Source organism: Miscanthus floridulus, chromosome 9 (genome assembly GCF_019320115.1).
Source record: "Miscanthus floridulus cultivar M001 chromosome 9, ASM1932011v1, whole genome shotgun sequence".
Taxonomy (NCBI): Eukaryota; Viridiplantae; Streptophyta; class Magnoliopsida; order Poales; family Poaceae; genus Miscanthus; species Miscanthus floridulus.
The window spans coordinates 27,603,324-27,622,725 of NC_089588.1; the positions used below are offsets into that span (position 1 = coordinate 27,603,324).

A 19,402-nucleotide genomic window follows, 5' to 3' on the forward strand; every position below is an offset into this window, starting at 1 on the left:
TCTTCTTGGTGGCACCATAGCATTAGCATATAAGAAGAATTGACAGTCTGATCCTTTTGTGATTTAATCGGACCCACAGCTAATCATCACTCCCATCAGCACAATCATAGATTAATCCAACGAGCAAACTAAAATAATCCTTGAAGAATAAACTAAGAAGCAACCAATGGAGCATCAACTCATCACAAGAGCAGTAGCAATCACCTAATCAAGCCACTAACTCTGCCCTAATCGCCGCCAAATGCCGCCTGCACCATCCACCACCAGCATTGCATTGCTACCTCATCATGCGATCGATCGATTCCATCCTTACTGGGGGCTCGCGGCGCCACGCCCGGCGCCGCCGCCGTTCGCGCCGCGGTGGCGCTGGGCCATCTCCGGCGGCTGCTGCTCCTCGTCCTGCTGCTGGTGCTGGTGCTGGACGCCGCCGCCGCTGGCGTTGAGCGCGGCGAGCATGCCGATGTTGGCGTCCATCGTCGTCCCGGCGGGGAAGTTGTTGCCGCTTCTGCTTGTTGACATGAACTGGAGCGGCGCCTGCACCGTGCTCCCGCCGCCGCCGCCGCCGAACGCCCACGTGGGCTGCATCCAGAAAGCGCCGCCGCCGGCGCTGTTGGGCGCCACGGCCCACATTGCGGTGGTTGGCGTCACGCGGGCCTTGTGCTCCTCGGCGTCCCCCTCGGCGCCGCCGCCGCCGCCGTCGCCGTCGTCGGGATGGTGCTGGCGCGTGGCGGGGTCCTTGAACAGGTCGTCGGCGCCCTCCCTGTAGCGCTTCCTCATGAACTCCCCGGCGCCGGGATCTTGCGGCGCCTGCTGCTGCTGGTGGTGGTGGTGCGGAGGCGGTGGGAGAAGCTGCTGCTGCTGGTGATGGTGGTTCCAGCCGAGCATGGCGGCGACCTCGTGCTGCGTGTGCGCTGGAGGGAGGTGGTGGAAGGCGGCCGCGGCGCGGGAGGCGGAGGACGGGTGCGAGGCGCCAGAGCGGAGGGAGACGGCGAGCGAGGAGAAGTTGGCCGGGATGGTCCCGGTCCCGGTGGCTGCCACGATGGCGGGCTCCGCCTGCTGCAGCAGCCACTCGATGGTCTCGCCGTCCGTCTTGTGGCCCAGCTCCCGCGTGAGCTGGAACACCCGCGCCGCGCACAGCGCCGGCATCCGTATCCGCCGCCCCCGGCCCTCCACCTTGGTGTGCCGGTCCTTGGTGGGCCGCTTGTTGCTCCCCGCGGGCACCACGGTCTTCTTCTTGTCCGCAGCGGCAGCGCCGCCGGACGATCCTGCACCTGCGGGCGCCGCCGCCGCCGACTGCTGCTGCTGCTGCGCCAGCTGCTGAACCTCCCCCGCCCCGCCCACGACGGCCGTGGCGGCTGGCGCGATGGCCAGCGACCTCATGAACGGCGCCATCCCCTCCGTGTTGGCTGCGGCGGCGTAGTAGAACGGGTGGTGCGGCTGGTGCCCCGCCGCCTGGTGGTGGTGGTGGTGGCGGCGCTGCTGCTGGTGCTGCTCGGAGGCGCTCCGGCTGCTGTTGGTGCTCGTGCTCGTGCTGCTCGACGGCGCGTCCATGATGCTTCGTCCGTTCGCCTTCCTTTCCTCGAGCGAAAGAAGCTACCTTTGGAGCGAGGGAGCTAGCTACGCTTGCTCTCCCGGCCGCGTGGTGTGCGCCTTCATGTAGCACAAGCGACGGCGGCGCGCGTTGGCGTCGGCGAGGAGAACGCGGCGGAGAAGGACGCGGCGGCGGCGTGTGTGCACCGTTGCACGTGCGTGGCAGACGCGGATGTGGGTGGGGAGTGGAGATCAGAGGTGTGGGGCTGGGAGGCGAGAGAGAGAGAGAGAGAGGGGACGTGGTGGAGAGAGAAGCAGGGAGCAAGGGAGGTCAGGTCCGAGGGAGGATGGTGATGACTGACGACTGACGAGAGAGAGGAAGAGGGAGAAAGAGGGGTGGGGTTGGGTGTTCTCCCTTGATTATGTCATGGCCTGATCCCTGATGATGGCCACTACCCTAATTTCCTAAGCAAAACGCCATTGCTGGCCGGGGCCTACCCTGCAAACCTCGTTGCTTCTTCCTCCTTCCTCCCCCTCCTCTCTCTAAGATTTTCTAGGTGTAGAGGTGATGGATCCATGGATCATCTGTCCGTCTCCGGCCATGCATATATCTGCTGGTCCATGAGGTTAATATGGAGGTTAATCAATAATGGACAGCTAGCTGATGGAGCGTTTCTTGCCATTTCAGATTGGCAACTCGTCGAGTTCAAACATATACACACACGGATGAGGATGATGCCGGATCCATTGGTGATTGGTGTGAACGCGTGCATGGTGATCTTTCAAACTCGAGAGAGAGAAGAGAGAGAATCTATCCGAAGTGGAAAGTTTGTAGGCTTGGAGAGAGCTGTACACATACATGCATAATACTCTTGCGTGCACTACTCCTTTCCATGCACGATTCCATCTATGGACCCCACCCCCCCCCCCCCCCCCCCCCCCCCCCCCCCCCCCCACTCCCCGTGACAGCACATTGTTATTCCAACGGAATAATCATCTCTATTATATACTCCTAAGTAGCTAGCATGCATGCAAGGTTCATGCTTGACCAAAATGGTTTGTATTTTTGCTAGAGTGGTCATAAGATTGTTTGTACATGCATGTTTTCATTTTTAAGGGTCTACTCTAATATATATTTTTGTTTTGAGCAACTAGGGTTAATTCACTCTAATAACAATTATGTTTTCCAAGAAAAGATTAAATAGAATTAAATAGAGATTTGGCCTGCGAGGGAGCCAGGGAGGGAGGGTATGTTATTAGCAGTGGGGTGTTTGGTTCCAACTCCTAAACTTTAGTCGCTGTCATATCGAATATTTGGATACATACATGAAGTATTAAATATAGACTATTTACGAAACTAAATGCACAGATTAAGACTAATTTGCGAGACGAATATATTAAGTCTATTTAGTCCATGATTTGACAATGTGGTGCTACATTAAACATGTGCTAATGACGAATTATTAGGCTTAATAAATTCATCTCGTGAATTACTGAGAACTTCTGTATTTTTTTTTGCCTTGTTCGCTTATGCTGAAATTTGTCTTTATGCGGGTGCTTATGCTGAAATATTGTGAGAAAAAAACATTATTCCATAATTGAAAAGGTAGCTCAAGCGAATAGAGCATTTACTAGTACGCGGACACCTTCATGTGACACCTCATATCACATCCCATAACACCTCTTAAACTTTAAACTTTAGTTCCTATATAAAAAAAAACCGTATGCCTGCTGGTAGGCCACTCACTCACTCGTGGGGCCTTGGAATGATGAGCCAGCTAAAGAGGGCAGAGCGGCCCCTTTTCCCTTTGAGCCGAGACACGCCTGAGAAACGCTAGAAAGCCCCCCACAAACACACCCCCTCCCACACACTGTCTTTATCACTTATTTTACTTACCAATTCAACATGTGTGAGCAAGAACTTCTCTGATATAGGATAAACTAAGACCTACCACAGTATAAACTAAGTATGATAGTTAACTGTAGTGGAGTTTGGTATTTATTATAACAAGAGAGGGGGTCTAGTTTCCTCTTGTAATGCACACGACTAGCAATAACAACATCAATATTTTTTTCTACCCTTCTCCATTTAGCATAAGTTAGCCGTATAAATCATTAACTTATTCTCTCATCATCTTTGTAGTTCCAGACTATTCCATCCGTCTGAAAAATAACGCAATTCTACAAATAATAGTACCAAGGCAAAACCATCCTAATAACTTTGACCAAGTTTATATAAAAAATATCAATATTTGTGATACTAAATAAGTATATTTCGTTGGTCAATTATGAAAAATGTATTTGCATAGTATCTCTATTTTGTGCCACATGCAACTATTCATACTCTTTTTCTACATATTTGGTCAAACTTTAGATAGTTTGACTAGTATATACAGAACCGAATTACATTCTTTTCTTTTCTGGATGGAGGTAGTATTTACCTAGGTTTAATGTTTCGATTAAAAGCAACTAATAGTAATGAGTTTACAATAAAATAAATAAATGCTCGACTATGTAACCGTGTCTTTTTTATTTTATCTGATCCAATCTGAGGACGTCACACAGATGCCACAGTCCACATAATAAGAGACCAGAGGGAGGAGCTGTATCCTGCACCACCACAACCATCACCTGTGTTGTGGCTTCTTTCAATTCAATGATGTGTATGTGTTGTCCGTGGGTAGACGGGAGCGGGGTAGCGGAGCGACGTGGTGGGGGGAGACATCGCAGGTGCGAGGTGTCAGAGCGGGGAGCATCTAATGCTGCTGACAGCTCATCGCCAACAGCGCCAACCAGGTCTCTTCACTCACCTCCACACACTCCCACACTCACTCGCACACACTATCACCCCTGCTGCTGCTGTCGCTGCTTCTGAGCTCCTCCTCCTCTCTCTCGGCTTATTCGATTTGTTCAGTTTTTTTTAATTAGAATAATATTTTTTTCTCATAATAATTCAATCAGAACAGTATTTTTCAATCAGTTTTAGCTAAAATTCTGCCAGCCGAACGGAGGCCAAGCAAGGCCACATGTTACTCCTGTCGTCTCCATGCATTTCCAAGGATCATCAAGGGTTAGGCAGTGGCACCGGCTCCGGCTCCCTACACATGAGCACTGTGCAGCGCTGTTCTTACCTATAGCAAGGAGCTGGACAGGAGGAGCCAGAGATTTGATGCTCCGGCGACTCCTCCACAGTACTGCTACGTACCCGGAGCTGGAGCCGCCGGAGCTCTCCCAAACAAGCCCTTAATCACAAAACGATGCCCTTAATCACAAAACGATTCTCCACTCAGCTCCGAATCATATCCGAGTCTACCTAGCTACCAGCCGGCCACACGGCCAGTATTGGCTCGCTCTGAATTGAAGAAATATCGACGACAAAAGTGCTTGCTATCTACCTACAACCTACTACCGCCCTCTCGTGCATCCGGAGTAGTATGCATGCATTGGCACCTCATGTTCGAGCTGTCTGGCCGGCGGGCCCAGCTCCAGTAGTAGTCCTCCATACCTTTGCCTTGCATCATCACTCACACACAAAAACAAATCATACTATGTTTTTTTTATATATACTAGTAATATATAGGCTTTGTTCGCTTGAGCTTATAAGCCAGAATCAACTCTATTTTTCAACCATAGAATAATATTTTTCTCTCACAACAAATCAATCACAGCAGCAATAAGTCCTACCGAACATAGCCATATAGTTACCGCTATAGAAACCATCTTTACAACTGGCGAGGAATGAACAGTTAGTGATGAATGTACTACTCCCGGTTTTTGACCTAGAATGAGATTGATGTCTGACTCATGACATTAATTTGGGACTTGTATGTATGATCGATTTTCGGAGATAATACAATTTATGTTTCAAGGTCGTGTTGTTAAAATCGTGATCCTTGATCAGATTGGACCTTGAATGGCAGGATCGCAAAGCATAGAATAATCATAAGAATATATTAGAATCGAGACTCAACCCGATAAACTAGGATGCATGGCAAAGCCGTAAAATCGCATCATAGAATCGTGATTTTAACAACTATATACTACGTTTGTTGCTAAAAGAAAGCCAAAATGAGCAGGTCGTAATGGCGGCAACCATGGAGTTCTTGTTCTCTTTTTTTTTTTTTTTGCGTGTTGAAAATATATTACTCCCGGCTCTAAAATCGGTAGCCATATATAACTACTCCTTTGGACACCCTCACCAATAGAGTCAACTTGCTACTAATGCAATATGGACTTAAAAAAGGATAAAAATAGAGAAACCTATATGCTACTATAGCAAAACGTGTGAGCATATATATAGACACATGAATCATAGAAAAGTGTGTGCGCTTAGCTCTTCATGAAGAGCTACCTTATACCATTCTCTCTCCTTTTTTTGTTGAATTAATATTCCTAGGAGCTAGATGTTTTAACATTGTCCATGAAGAGCTACCTTACCATTCTATCTCCTTTTTGCTGAATAAATGATCTATGAGCTAGTTGGTTTAACATTGTTGGAGCTGCCCTTGCAATAGCATGCATGCTCCCGGTGGGAGCAAGGTGCTAGAAACCGGTTAAAAACCCATGTTACTATGGTGTAGTGATTACGCGGTTTAAATTACTCTATCCGACCCTTTTTATCTGTTGTTCTCACTTCTTGAGAAATCAAACGTACTCAACTATTGTCCCTGTTTGGATCCACTCAACGAAAGTTGCTAGCTAAAATTAAGCTAAACTTTAGCTGGAGTGTTTGGATCCTCCAGGTAATAGACTCATCTAAACTTTAGCTGAGTTTAGTTAGATTGAAGCAGCTAAACCCAGCTAAACTTTAGCTGATCTTTTAGCTAGGCTGTTTGTATCTCTAGCAACTAAATTTAGTCAGCTAAAGTTTAGTTGGTGGATCCAAATAGGTTCTTTCACTAAATATATACAAGAAAATATTAATATTTATAATAGATAATTAGTATCATTAGGCATATCACTGAATCTATTTTTATAATAAACTTATTTGAAGATATAAATATTGCTAATATTTTTAAAGCAACCTAGTCAGAATTGAGAAAATTTGAATAGCATGTTTCCCATAGGAACAGATAAAAAGGACACAGGAGTGTAGGTTACAACTAATAACACAATGCTAGCACTATATGGTAATAAAACATTCAGCAGCAGCAGCAGATGTAGGATCACACCACCATTCATTTTTTATTACGGCCTGCAGAAACGTCGAAAAGTTCACTAGTATGCTTCTGTGTATCACCATATCCAGTGTTATGAATTTTGTCGCATTGGATCTCATTTATCGACGATCATCGTCGTTACGACTGTGTTTAATTTTGTGCTGCAGCTAGCATGCGTGGCATGAAATGTTGGTCGATCGCCCATAGCCATAGTATAATATCTACTGCTGCTCATCATGGTCACTAATACATGTGTACATTGTCGTTAACTTGTCGCTGGACTGGATCATCATCATCAGATTCAATTCATCCCCATGCATCAATGTTGTTAATTAATTAGTGAATAGTAGAGTTTAGCCTTGCGATGATCAGTTAATGCGGATGGTAGCAACATGCATGTAGCATAGTAATTTACACAGACACACACAAGACAAGCTACTGTTCGTTGCATTCGTACGCATCTGATAAACCATGGCTAAAAATATTTTTGGCTGAGTTATTATGAGAGAAAAATACTGTTTATTGGCTGAAAAAGTATGGCTTATAAGCCAAGCGAATAGGGCAAAGTCTCTCGACAGAATGCGCAGAGAAATAGGCAATAGCAAGCTGACAAGGAATGGTCCCGGCTGGCCAGTGTCAAACAAGCAGGCCACTGTCTGCTGCTCGATTGTCAGGTAATATCCATCTAACCATGCATGATGACTGTTGTAATGCATGCAGTAACTGTAATTCATCCTTGCATTAATTTATAATTACCGTGATGGAACTCACGATAGCATCGCTGAAAGGCAAACTGCTCGCAAAAGTATCTTTTTCCACGCGCGTGTTCTGTATATCCCTGCCCAAAGCTTAAAAAAAGGAACTTGCACTTAGCTGGTGTATATATCTTGATTAGTATTGTAAAAATATCTTTTAATTTACTGCAAGTGGCAAACATAATCCCATCACTACCGGATTCAGCTTCTTTGCCGAGTGATACACACTCGGCGAAGAACGCTCGGTAAACAGTTTATCGGTAAAGACCTTTTTGTCGAGTGCATTTTATCGGGCACTCGGCAAAGCCTTTATCGAGTGCTAATCTGACACTCGGCAAATAAAAGTCGCCGTGACGGCGAGCGTCATCGTGACAGCGGTTTTGCTGAGTGTCAAGGTCAAACACTCGGCAAAGGTCGCCGCTTTGCTGAGCTCTGTTGACTAGTGAAGAGTGACAACTCTCCGATACCTCAGCAAAAACATCGCCGCGTTCCTCCTTCTCTCTTTACTTTAAGCATTTACTTTGAGCAATTCAATTCTTGTCATTTACATTCCTAGAATTATCATGCTAGAGTAGGATTGGAACTTAGGGTGCTAAACTTTTGTGCGTTAGATCAATAAAAACACTTTCTAGGCACAAAAGGTTAATTGGGCTAACCATAGAGTTTAATTATTACAAAGAAATTTAGAATTAGCCTAATTCACCCCCCTCTTAGGCATCTTGATCCTTTCAATTGGTATCGGAGCCTCGTGCTCACGTATTTAGGCTTAACCGCCTAGAGTAAGTTGTCTCATGGGGATGAACCTCCTCCTATCTTTGAGGGAGATGATTTTCCTTATTAGAAAATTCATATGGATGAAGGGTCGAGATGGCGGACTAGAGGGGGGGTGAATAGTCTTTTCTAAAATTAATCGCGTCGGCTAACCGAAACAAGTGCGAAATTATAACTATCGGTCTAGCCAAGACTACACCCCTTTATCTATTTTCTCTAGCACCTTCCAAAGATACTAATCAAGCAACAAAGGTGCCGGGCTAGCTAGAGCTCACCTAACCAATGCTAGGAGCAAGGTCACACAAACCTATGCCTCTAGTACTTTAAGCAACAAGGGAGCTCCTACATATGCTAGTAAGCAAAAGCACAAAGCTAACTAAGCTCACTAGCAATGCTCAATAACAAGGCAACCAATGCCTAGTTAGAGAGCGCAAATACTTAGCTACACAAACTAAGCAATGTGACTAACAAGGTTACTAAAACCAAATTAGCCACGCAAGGGAGCTACTTCTATGCTACACAAGCAAGAAGGTAATTAACAAGCTACACAAGCTATCTAATTACATGAGCAACTACACAAGCTTAATATGTATAAAAGTAATTGCAAGCTTGTGTAATGGACATGCAAACCAATGGGAAGAACAAGGTTGACACGATGATTTTTCTCCCGAGGTTCACGTGTTTGCCAATACGCTAGTCCCCGTTGTGTCGACCGCTCACTTGGTGGTTCGGCGGCTAATTAGCATCACCCGCTAAGCCCGCACGTCGGGCGCCGCAAGAACCTACCCCTTGAGTGAGGGTAGCTCAATGACACGCTTTACTAGAGTTGCTCTTCGCGGCTCCCGCGGGGCGAGCACAATGCCCCTCACAAGCACTTCTCCGGAGCACCGCACAAGCTTCTTGCGCGCTTCAACGAAGACCACCACCAAGCCGTCTAGGAGGTGGCAACCTCCAAGAGTAACAAGCACCACCGGCTTGCAACTCGATCACCTAGTGCCACTCGATGCAACCTCACGATGCAATCGCACTAGAATCGCTCACTCACACAATCGAATGATCACTATCAAGTATATGTGTGATGGAGGGCTCCCAAGCACTCACAAGCATGGACACTAAGTCCCTTGAGGTGCTCCACACCAGCCATGGCCGAAGGCCACTTCTATTTATAGCCCCAAGGGCTAAACTAGCCGTTACCCCTTCACTGGGCAATGGTCGGGCCGACCGGACGCTCCAGTCGTGTTGACCGGACGCTGGACCTTAGCGTCCGGTCGCCCGCAGACGGCCCCGTGTCCCGGTTCCAACGGTCACTTGACTTGACCGGACGCAGCAGCTTTCAACTGACCGGACGCTGAACCCCCAGCGTCCGGTCGTTTCCAGTAAGGTACCAACCTCGACCGGACGCGTCCGGTCACACTTGATCGGACGCAGCCAGCGTCCGGTTACACTCCAGCTTCTACGTCATCGTACGTCAGCCTGACTGGACGCAGCCAGCCAGCGTCCGGTGCATTCAGATCCAGCGTCCGGTCAGTTGACCGACGCCAGCATCTTCGCGATCAACTCGTTTTCACTTCTAACTTCTTCACCCTTGCTCCAATATGCTAACCACCAAGAATTTGCATCCGACGCAATAGAAAATAGGCATTCTATTTTCCCAAAAGCGCCGAATCCCGCCGATCTCACCCCTGCAAACACCACCTCCTTTGTAAATGTGCCAACACCACCAAGTGTACACCACTATGTGTATGTGTGTTAGCATTTTCACAATCATTTCCCAAAGGATGTTAGCCACTCAACTTGCCACGCCACTCGATCCTAGCGACAATGCAAAGTTAGATCACTCGAGTGGCACTAGATGACCGATATGTAAACAAGTTTGCCCCTCTTGATAGTACGGCCATCTATCCTAAACCCAGTCATAAACTTCTCTACACACCTATGACCGGTGAAATGAAATGTCCTAGGTTATACCTTTGCCTTGCGCATTCCATTCCATCTCCTTCAATGTCGATGCAACACATGCACCAACACGATCAACAATGATATGATCCACTTCATATCATCACATGATCATATTGGTTCATCGATCTTGACTCTACTTGCTCTTCACTATTGCCATCATCCATCGGCGCCAAGTCTTGCTCAAGCTTCATCGCCACGCGGTCCATCACTCCAAAGCCTTCGACTTGCCCTTCACGCTTGCAACCGGTCCATCAAGCCAAGTCTTGTCTTGATCTTCTCCACCTTGATCACATGACTCAATGTCATGTCTCATGTGCAATAAGCTCCTTCATCATCACATATGTGAGCTTTGCAACATCTCCAAGCCATTTTCACCTTCATGGCATATGTTGCTCACACACATGTATCTGTGGACTAATCACCTGTGTATCTCACATAAATATAATTAGTCCACCTAGGTTGTCACTCAATTACCAAAACCAAACAAGGACCTTTCAATGGAGGCATATCTAGAAGCTTTAGATGTTGGTATTCTTAGAGCCGCCTCACAAGGCTTCCTAAAACCTTAGGATGCTACTCACCTATAAGGCGATGAGGTGAATTACGAGAAGTGGAATGCAAAGGCTAAAAACACCATCTTTAGAGGCCTTTGCAAAGATGTGTTCAATCGGGTGAGGAACCACAAAGACGCCCATGCACTATGGTCGGACGTTTATGCGCTCCATGAGGGAACTAAGAGTGGGCGTGAGGAATGCTATCATCTTGTCATGAAAAAGCTCAACTCTTTTGAAATGCTTCCTAAAGAATGTGCTAATGAGATGTATTCATGTTTGAATGTTCTTATAGAGGAACTCAATGGGCTTGGACTCACTCAAATACAACCATCCGATGTTGTAAGAAAGATCTTGAGTGTCCTCCACATTAATAAATATGGGCATATTGTGACCATACTTCATCAAGGTGATCTTTCCACCGCTACATCGACATAAATCTTGGGAAAGATCAATGCTCATGAGATATACATGCACATCATGCCACAAGATGGCTCATCCTCTACCAAGAAGAAAGATAAGGACTTAGCATTCAAAGCTAGCCAAGAGAAGGGTAAAGCAAGACTTGAGTATGAGATCTCAAGTGATGATGGAGTTGATGATGAAAGTCTTGCTCTCATGGTGAAAAAGACTGCCAAGATGCTAAAGAAGCTCAACAAGAGTGGCATCAAGTTTGATGGCAAGAAGAAGAAGTTATTCACTAGCTCTAGAAGAAAGCCAATCTCCAAGATGGATTGCTTCAATTGTGGAGAACTTGGTCATCTAGCACACCAATGCACTAAGACCAAGAAAGATAAGTTCAAGAACAAACATAAGGGCAAAAAAGATGACTCAAGTAATGAAGAAGAAGAAGAACAAGCCATACAAGAAGAAAGATGGCAAGAAGAAGGACTTCAACAAGAAGAAGAAGAGTGGAAAGGCATACATTGTCGGTGATTGGCTCACGGACATTGATTCATCTAGTGCCTCATCCGATGATGATAGTGACAACAAGAAGGTGGCCACAATTGTTATCAACTCTTCATCATCTTCACCGCCACCACCGCCATCATCCTCTACACACCTATGCCTTATGGCCAAGGGTGACCGCAAGGTATCTAATAATGATGATAGTAGTGATGATGAGCATGCTAGTGATGATGACAGCGATAGTGATGATGATGAATATGAATCACCTTCTTATGATGATCTTGCTAGATTGCTAAAACAATACACTAAGATCATTATAAAAACTAGAGCTAAAAATGAAAAGCTAGAAGCTAAAAATGATTCTCTTTTAGCCAAATGTGATATAGCGGAAAAGGCTAGTGTTTAGCTTAAAGAAGCAAATGGTGCTATATCATCCAAACTCAAGGAGCTCAAATCTTCTAAGAAAGAGCTTAAAGAAAAACATGATAAACTTGAGAGGACACATAATGAGCTCATCACTAGCCACAACAAGCTAAGAGAAGAATATACTACTCTTAAGGTTAATCATGATAATCTTGTTATTGCTCAAGAATTCTTATCCAATGAGCCACATGATGCTACTAACGATGTTGTTAAGATTGATATAGCTACATCATATGATAACTTGATTATTGAGAGCATTGAGTAAAGTTCTAGTAGCAAGGGCAAGCAAGTGGTTGAAGCCGATGATTATGATGAGTTTGTCAAGCTCAAGAATGACAATGAAAAGCTCAAGAAAGATCTTGAAGAACTCAAAACCACTAAGTCTATTGTGCTAGAAACTATTGTTCATGATGATGGTTTGATCCTTGAGAATGAGAAGCTCAAATATGAGAACAAGAAGCTCAAGGAAGAGAAAAATAATGATGCTCTCAAGGAAGAAAACAAGAAGCTCAAGTTGAAGAAAGAGCATCTTAAGATTGGATTGAGCAAGTTCACTAGAGGCAAGCATCTTTAAAGTTAGCTACTAATGAACACCGTCATGAAGATGGATAGAAGTGGCATTGGGTACTTGGCAAACCAAGAAAAGAAGGCTCAAGCTCAACAACAACATAAGTCCAAGCCAAAGCCAAAGAGATGTTTTGAGTGTGGACAAGAAGGCCACTTTGCTCATGAGTGCCAAACTCCACCACCACAACCCTTGCCCAAGCATGCTAGACCTTTTGCCTTCAATGCTCACTATATGCTTAGAAAGGATTCTAGTGGAAAGATGAAAGTGATGTTCTTAGGACCTCCCAACAAGAATAGGCCTAAGAAAATTTGGGTTGCAAAGTCACTTGTTGAGAAGGTGAAGGGCCCTCAATAAGTTTGGGTTCCTAAAGCTTGATCTCTTGTGTATAGGTGAACTATAAGACCGGTGGAAGTCATTAGGTTATTGATAGTGGTTGCACACAACATATGATCGGTGATCCTCGTATGTTCACCTCACTAGATGAAGAAGTAGATGGACAAGAAAGAATCACATTTGGAGATAACTCAAAGGGCAAGGTCAAAGGATTGGGCAAAATGGCTATATCAAATGATCATTCCATCTCCAATGTGCTATATGTTGCTTCATTGAGTTTTAACTTGCTATCCGTTGGACAATTGTGTGATCTTGGCTTCCAATGCTTGTTTACCGAGAAGGAGGTTGTTGCATCCAAGAAGGATGATGATCATGTGATATTCAAAGGATTTAGATACAACAACCTATATCTAGTGGACTTCACCTCCAAAGATACAAACTTGAAGACATGCCTATTCACCAAAATAACACTTGGGTGGCTATGACATAGAAGACTTGCTTATGTTGGGATAAGCTCACTCAAGAAGCTAATGAAGAATGATTTGGTGAGAGGGACAATAGGCCAAGGAAATAGAGCAGGCACCTTAGCCATAGCTTCATCACTCTGGTCATACCTGTGCTCCAGTCACGCCGAGGGTAGATACACAGCGGAGGGGCTCTCGTCCACCGCCTAGACCATAGGGTATGCCTCCTTTGACACACTTAGACTTGAGGGATGCCATGGCTAAGTAGGTGTAGCATCTTAGGTTTGTGGATTTTGAGCAGTGGTTCCCACCGAGGAGGGATGATAGAGCATCAGAGGACTTCTACACACCACTCTAGGAGGATTTCTACAATGCATATCTTAACAATGGAGCTGTATTCAGACCTTAGAGGATGTGCAACATTGAGTCTATAGTTGCAGCAGCTAGAGAGCATATTCGCCCCTACCTTGCATATCTGTCAAGGCTGACAGACTTGATTGGACGGATAGAATTATATGTTTCATCTTGGGTCCGTCAGTTCTATGCTACACTGTGGATTGACCCACAGCACAGATACATTCACTTTGCATTCAAAGGCAGAGGTTATAGGCTAACAAGCACTAGGGTCAGGGAGATACTCAGGCTTTAGGAGTAGCCTGTCAGGTTACATGATGTTTGCTATGGACAGACAGTGCCTCCTAGATGCCCTCATGGCGGTATGGTGCCTCCCACAGATTTGGTTCACCACTGCTTCAAGGAGCCTTTTGGCGAGGGGTCGAGCAGGACTCCTAGTGATCTCACTTCTATAGCTAGAGTGCTGGATGGCATTATGAGGAGGACCTTAATTCTGAGGATGGGGTATCATGAGGGCTTGACTCGCTTACAGCTATGGCTTCTCAACTCTCTAATGCAACAGACAGTGTTTGACATTTGGTATCTCCTTCTATCAGAGATGGAGATACTATTGCTAAGGGGTTCAGAGGTCATCGACAGTTGCCCTATGCCCATTGGATCACATTTCTTATTCACAGGGCAGTTATAGTCAGGCCGCCTGAGATGCTAGCTGAGTATAGTGGTGCTACTACAGAGTTCCCTACATACAACCTGACTCAGATGATCTGCCATAGTACACCACAAGCACCTAGTCAGCCACACTGTCATCCAGATGTACTAGAGACTGCAGCCTAGCAGGATGCTATTATCAGGGGTATTGCAGCTATTGAGGAGGAGGAGCTTGCTCAGCAGGAGGGGATGGTCGAGAGCGACCCCAGTGATAGCTCAGACGAGGACTACCTGGGCATTCCTCAAATGCCTGCACATCGACATGATCATAAGGCCGGTAGCTCCAGTTCAGCTCCACCTGCACCGTAGACAGACCCTGCTCTCCTTGCTATACTTGAGCGGATGAGGCAGGATTAGGCACGCTAGGCTCAGGAGACCGCTGCCACTTTTGCATAGTTTCAGACTCAGTAGGACGAGTTTCAGAGACAGCAGCTGGCTATTCAGCAGCAAACACAGGCTCTACAACAACAGTAGTAGGCCATGCATCAGCAGTAGATCCTCATGTAGCAACAGCTACTTGGATTTATGCAGCATGTTGTGACAGCTATTAGGGCTCCACCGCCACAGCCTTCGCCCTAGCTTGGTCAGACGGCCACTACTTCTATGACTCCAGCGTTACAGCCTGGTGGGCTTCAGAGTTAGGGACAGCCACTGGCACAGTTTGCTTCACCTATAGAGCAGGTGCCCTAGTGGTTTGCTTCGTCCGTGATAGCCCCGCAGTTCACACCTCTCTAGATGGGCTTTACACCGGCTCAGACTTCTTCGCTGCTAGTGCTAGAGACTATAGTGTCCAGGAGCCTTGGTGCATCCTTCAGTGAGTTGACAGGGTAGTCTACTCCTCCATATTTGCATATCCTAGGTCCTTCTATCATTGCACCTATTACCGAGACTACAGAGACGCTCCATTCATTAGTGGCATCATCAGAGCTAGCTACTCTAGTTATACCTACACAGTCTACAGCAACTCCTGTTGTTGATTCGACCCAGACCACTTCAGTGTCGCTTCCAGCTACAGAGGGCTAGATAGCCCAGAGCTCTAGTTTAGATGATGATGGCACTTAGTTCCAGCTTGCTCCTCGCACCTCAGCGCCCGACTCATCCGCTGCAGCCCCACCGACCGACCCTTAGGTTTTGGTGTTTGACGCCAAAGGGGGAAAGGGTTTGAGTATGCTAGACTTAAGGGGAGCGACTTAGTGGGAGCTTAGTTTACTTAGACTATCTATTATATTTGGTTTTTATGTGTGATACACTATTATGCATTCGTCGTGTGTTTACTTTTTATGCATTAAACTTCTTATGTGATAGTGATATCTATGTGATCGTGATATATGACATGTGTGCTCTCTACTTTGAATTATTTATATGTCATATCACGTGTGCTATGCTCATTTTCTTTGCTTCCACGTTTTACTCCGATGCGAATGAGCTTTGTTACTTGTACTCATGCTTATTTCATCTCTTTTGAGTACATCATGTTGGCTTGGGTCATATAAGCTTGCCTAACACTTTTGTTCTTATTATCAAAAGCTTATATGAACCAAGCTTGTTAAAAACCTCATCTCTTTCACATACTCAAGGTAGTATTGTCATCAATCACCAAAAAGGGGGAGATTGAAAGCATCTAGGCCCCTAGTTGGGTTTCGGTGATTAATGACAATACATGATTACTGTAACTAACGTATGTTTTGCAGAGGCAATTAAGTTAGGTCACGGTAATGCAGATTGATTGGGCTATCATGATGGCCATGCCCCTACGATGGAAATCATTTCAATTTTCAAAGGATGGACGATAAGGTTAAGGATGGACTAGTTCTAAGTGTCGATTGGAGTTGGAGTGACACTTGGAGTAGTTTAGGACTTTGTTTTTCCTTTGGCCGTACTATTAAGGGGGGTATGGACGGGTAGCTTGACCTAGGTGAGTCTAGTGGGTTAGGTGTGTTGCACACTTGCTAAATCTAGCACTAGGTAGCTACAAAATAGCCCTTAGATCTAATGGAGCAAACTTCATTCATGTATGATCGAGAGTTGGAAGTGAATGGAGGGTCAAATACTAACCGGATGCTGACTCAGGGTCCGATCAGTTCATTTGACTGAGATGTTTTCATCTGGTGCGACCGGACGCTAAGAGATCAAGTGACCGGACGCTGAGGGCTAGCGTCCGGTCGACTCCAGTAAGGTTCCAGAGAGGGAAAATCTCGACCGGACGTGTCCGGTAACACTGTAAACACTGGAGTTCGGGGTAAACTGACCGGCGCATCCGGTCAATATGACCGGAGTGTCCGATCACCCTATAGAGGCACATAACAGTTTGTTTTTCAGCCCATGTTGTAAATACTTCCTCCATTCGTGTGTGGGGGTACTTTTGCTCATTCTAATAGCTGAGAAACACCTTTGAGAGTGCCAAGAAGAGTAAGGTCCTAGTGAGGTGATTGAGATTTGAGAATGAAAGGGACCGTGATGCCTAAGAGGGGAGGGTGAATTAGGCAATGTAAAAATCTAACTCCAAAACTATGGCCTCTTTTTCTAACCCTAGCAAAACATATGCAATAGATAAACTATCTAAATGTGTAACTACGGTTTTGCTAGTGTGTTGCTATCTCTACCACAAAAGAAGTAATACAATTAATGTAAATGCAGAAGCTAAAGAGCAAGGTAGAGATATGCAAAACTCCTGTCGATGACTCTGGTATTTTTACTGAGGTATCGAGAAGCGCGTAAGCTTCCCCCTAGTCCTCGTTGGAGCCCCTCGTAAGGAATCCCTCGCAAGGGCCAAGTTCCCGGTCGGGTAACTCCATGGATAGCCTCGGGCCTTCCCCACACGCAAGTGGGTCTCCGACGTGCCTTCTGGCAAGCCTCTCCCGGATGCTCCCCGCCGTCTTCACTATCAAGCTTTCGGCCAAAATGCCGCGGGCCTTGTTCCCCCCGGTACATGGTGGCGGCCACACCACAAACACGGTTGGTGTGATCTCGCAAGACTTTAAGCCCCTCCGATGTACAACAATGGTGCTCGCAAGCACCAGGTGGTAAGAGGTATGCAAACCTCAGTAAACACTAGGCCTAAACCTAGAGCAAGCGCATAAGCGGTGGTCTAATCAACCTAAGCACTTCGCAAAGCACCTACGGTCATCACCTAATGAAACACTAAGCACTATGCAAGTGGAGATCACTAAAATGGTGTATCAACACCCTTGGTATGTTTCCTCAACTCCACATACCTCAAATGGCCGGTTGGGGGTCTATTTATAAGCCCCACTGAGAAAGTAGCCGTTGGGGATGAAATCTTGCTTTTCTGCTACTGACCGGACTTTGACCAATGTCCGGTCAGCACTGACCGGACACGTCTGGTCACAAAAATGGCTCTTTGGAACCTTATTGATGTTGACCGGACTCTGGCACTCAGCGTCCTGTGCAGTGTCCGGTGCAGCGTCTGGTGCAGCGTGTTGTGCCCTCTGTGAGCTCGTTTCTTCGCGATCTTGCGTCCAGCTTGGTTCCTATCTTTGTGCTTGGATTTTGCTTGATATCTTGGGTCTTCTCTTGTGCTCCTAGGGTCTTGCTTATGGTGTTGATCATCGGATCATCACGTCGCCTTCGTCCAAGTCACGTCTTGCACCCTATTGAACTACAAAACAATCACTTGCAAATTCATTAGTCTAATTTGGTTGTGTTGGTCATCAAACACCAAAATCCAAAGTAAATGGGCCTAAGGTCCATTTTCCTTACAATCTTCCCTTTTTTGGTGATTGATGACAACATGACCAAAGCAAGCAAATAATAAAAGTTTTGGAATTTTAAAACTATCTACTTGCTAGGATGCAATGCAAGGGATAAGATTATATGATGCTAAAAGGTACTCTATGTAAGATACTACATGCAAACTTATCTTGCTCTTGCAAATGTCCCAATGTGGTATTATGGATTTAAGCCTTGCTTCCTATAAATTCTCCCTATTACTTAGACTAATCCATAATCCACTGTCCTCCCTTTCTCGGACCATTACCATTTGTAGACCAATAGGTCCTATAAATGATGCTTGCTTTTGGTCCTCTAAATTCTCCCCCTTTGGAATCAAACACCAAAAAAAGGAAGACATTAGTAGCACAAGGGAGGGTCAAACTTTTATGATCCTTTGTATGTAGAGTGGAATAGATCACAAAATTTGACTCTCATATTATATAGACTAAGCTCCCCCTAAATATATGCATACATATGGTAGAAGGCAAAGCATATGCATAATTGGCAAATTATTGCTTAAGGGAATTTAATCTATATAATGCATGGAGAAAGCATATAAATATCAAAATGAAATCATCATGATGATATCGGTTTAGAAATACCACATGTGAAAACCAATTTGATTTCTACCACTTGCAATAGGTGGTGGATATTTGAAGTATGATGCTTAACTCCGGGGACTCCATTTTTCTTGCAATGAGGCTACTACACACATGATAAACTTGAAAAGGTGTTAGTCTCAAAGCATCCAACTTATAGAATAACCTCCCCCTAAATTTGTGCACACAAGTGTGGAATACTTGTAGGAAACATGCATATTGATTTTAGAATCAAAATACCACTTGAAAGATGACATCACATGAATGAGAGGATCATTTTCAAAGATGATATTTGGGAGAAGTTACCTACAATTTGGACTTTGGCACATATTAGATAAACAATTGAAAAACAAGCTATGTGCCGTGCTTTTAAACAATTTTAAACCATGTAGGTTTGCTCCAAGGGTCAAGAATAAAACCGAGCAAGCCTGCCATAAGATATACCTAGTGTATCCATGACAAAAGATATAAGCATTCAAATGCAAACCTAGGCATGAGAAGTAACTAGTTGCTTAAGATACCAATTGAAAGATATACCGCTTGAAGGAAATATCAATTGAAAGTAATGACATCTAGTTACCTAACAT

General features: G+C 45.4%; 1 protein-coding gene across 1 annotated transcript; it reads right to left on the minus strand.

The window, feature by feature from the left end:
- Positions 1–2,339, minus strand: LOC136481614 (transcription factor PCF3-like). Its single transcript, XM_066478948.1, has one exon. It carries the CDS (start codon positions 1,549–1,551, stop codon positions 310–312), a length of 1,242 nt encoding a protein of 413 aa, XP_066335045.1. The 5' UTR covers positions 1,552–2,339; the 3' UTR covers positions 1–309.
- Positions 2,340–19,402: the final 17,063 nt, after the last annotated feature.

Coding starts and splice junctions, on each gene's coding strand:
- LOC136481614 (XM_066478948.1), bottom strand. CDS start 1,551: ATGGACGCGCCGTCGAGCAGCACGAGCACGAGCACCAACAGCAGCCGG.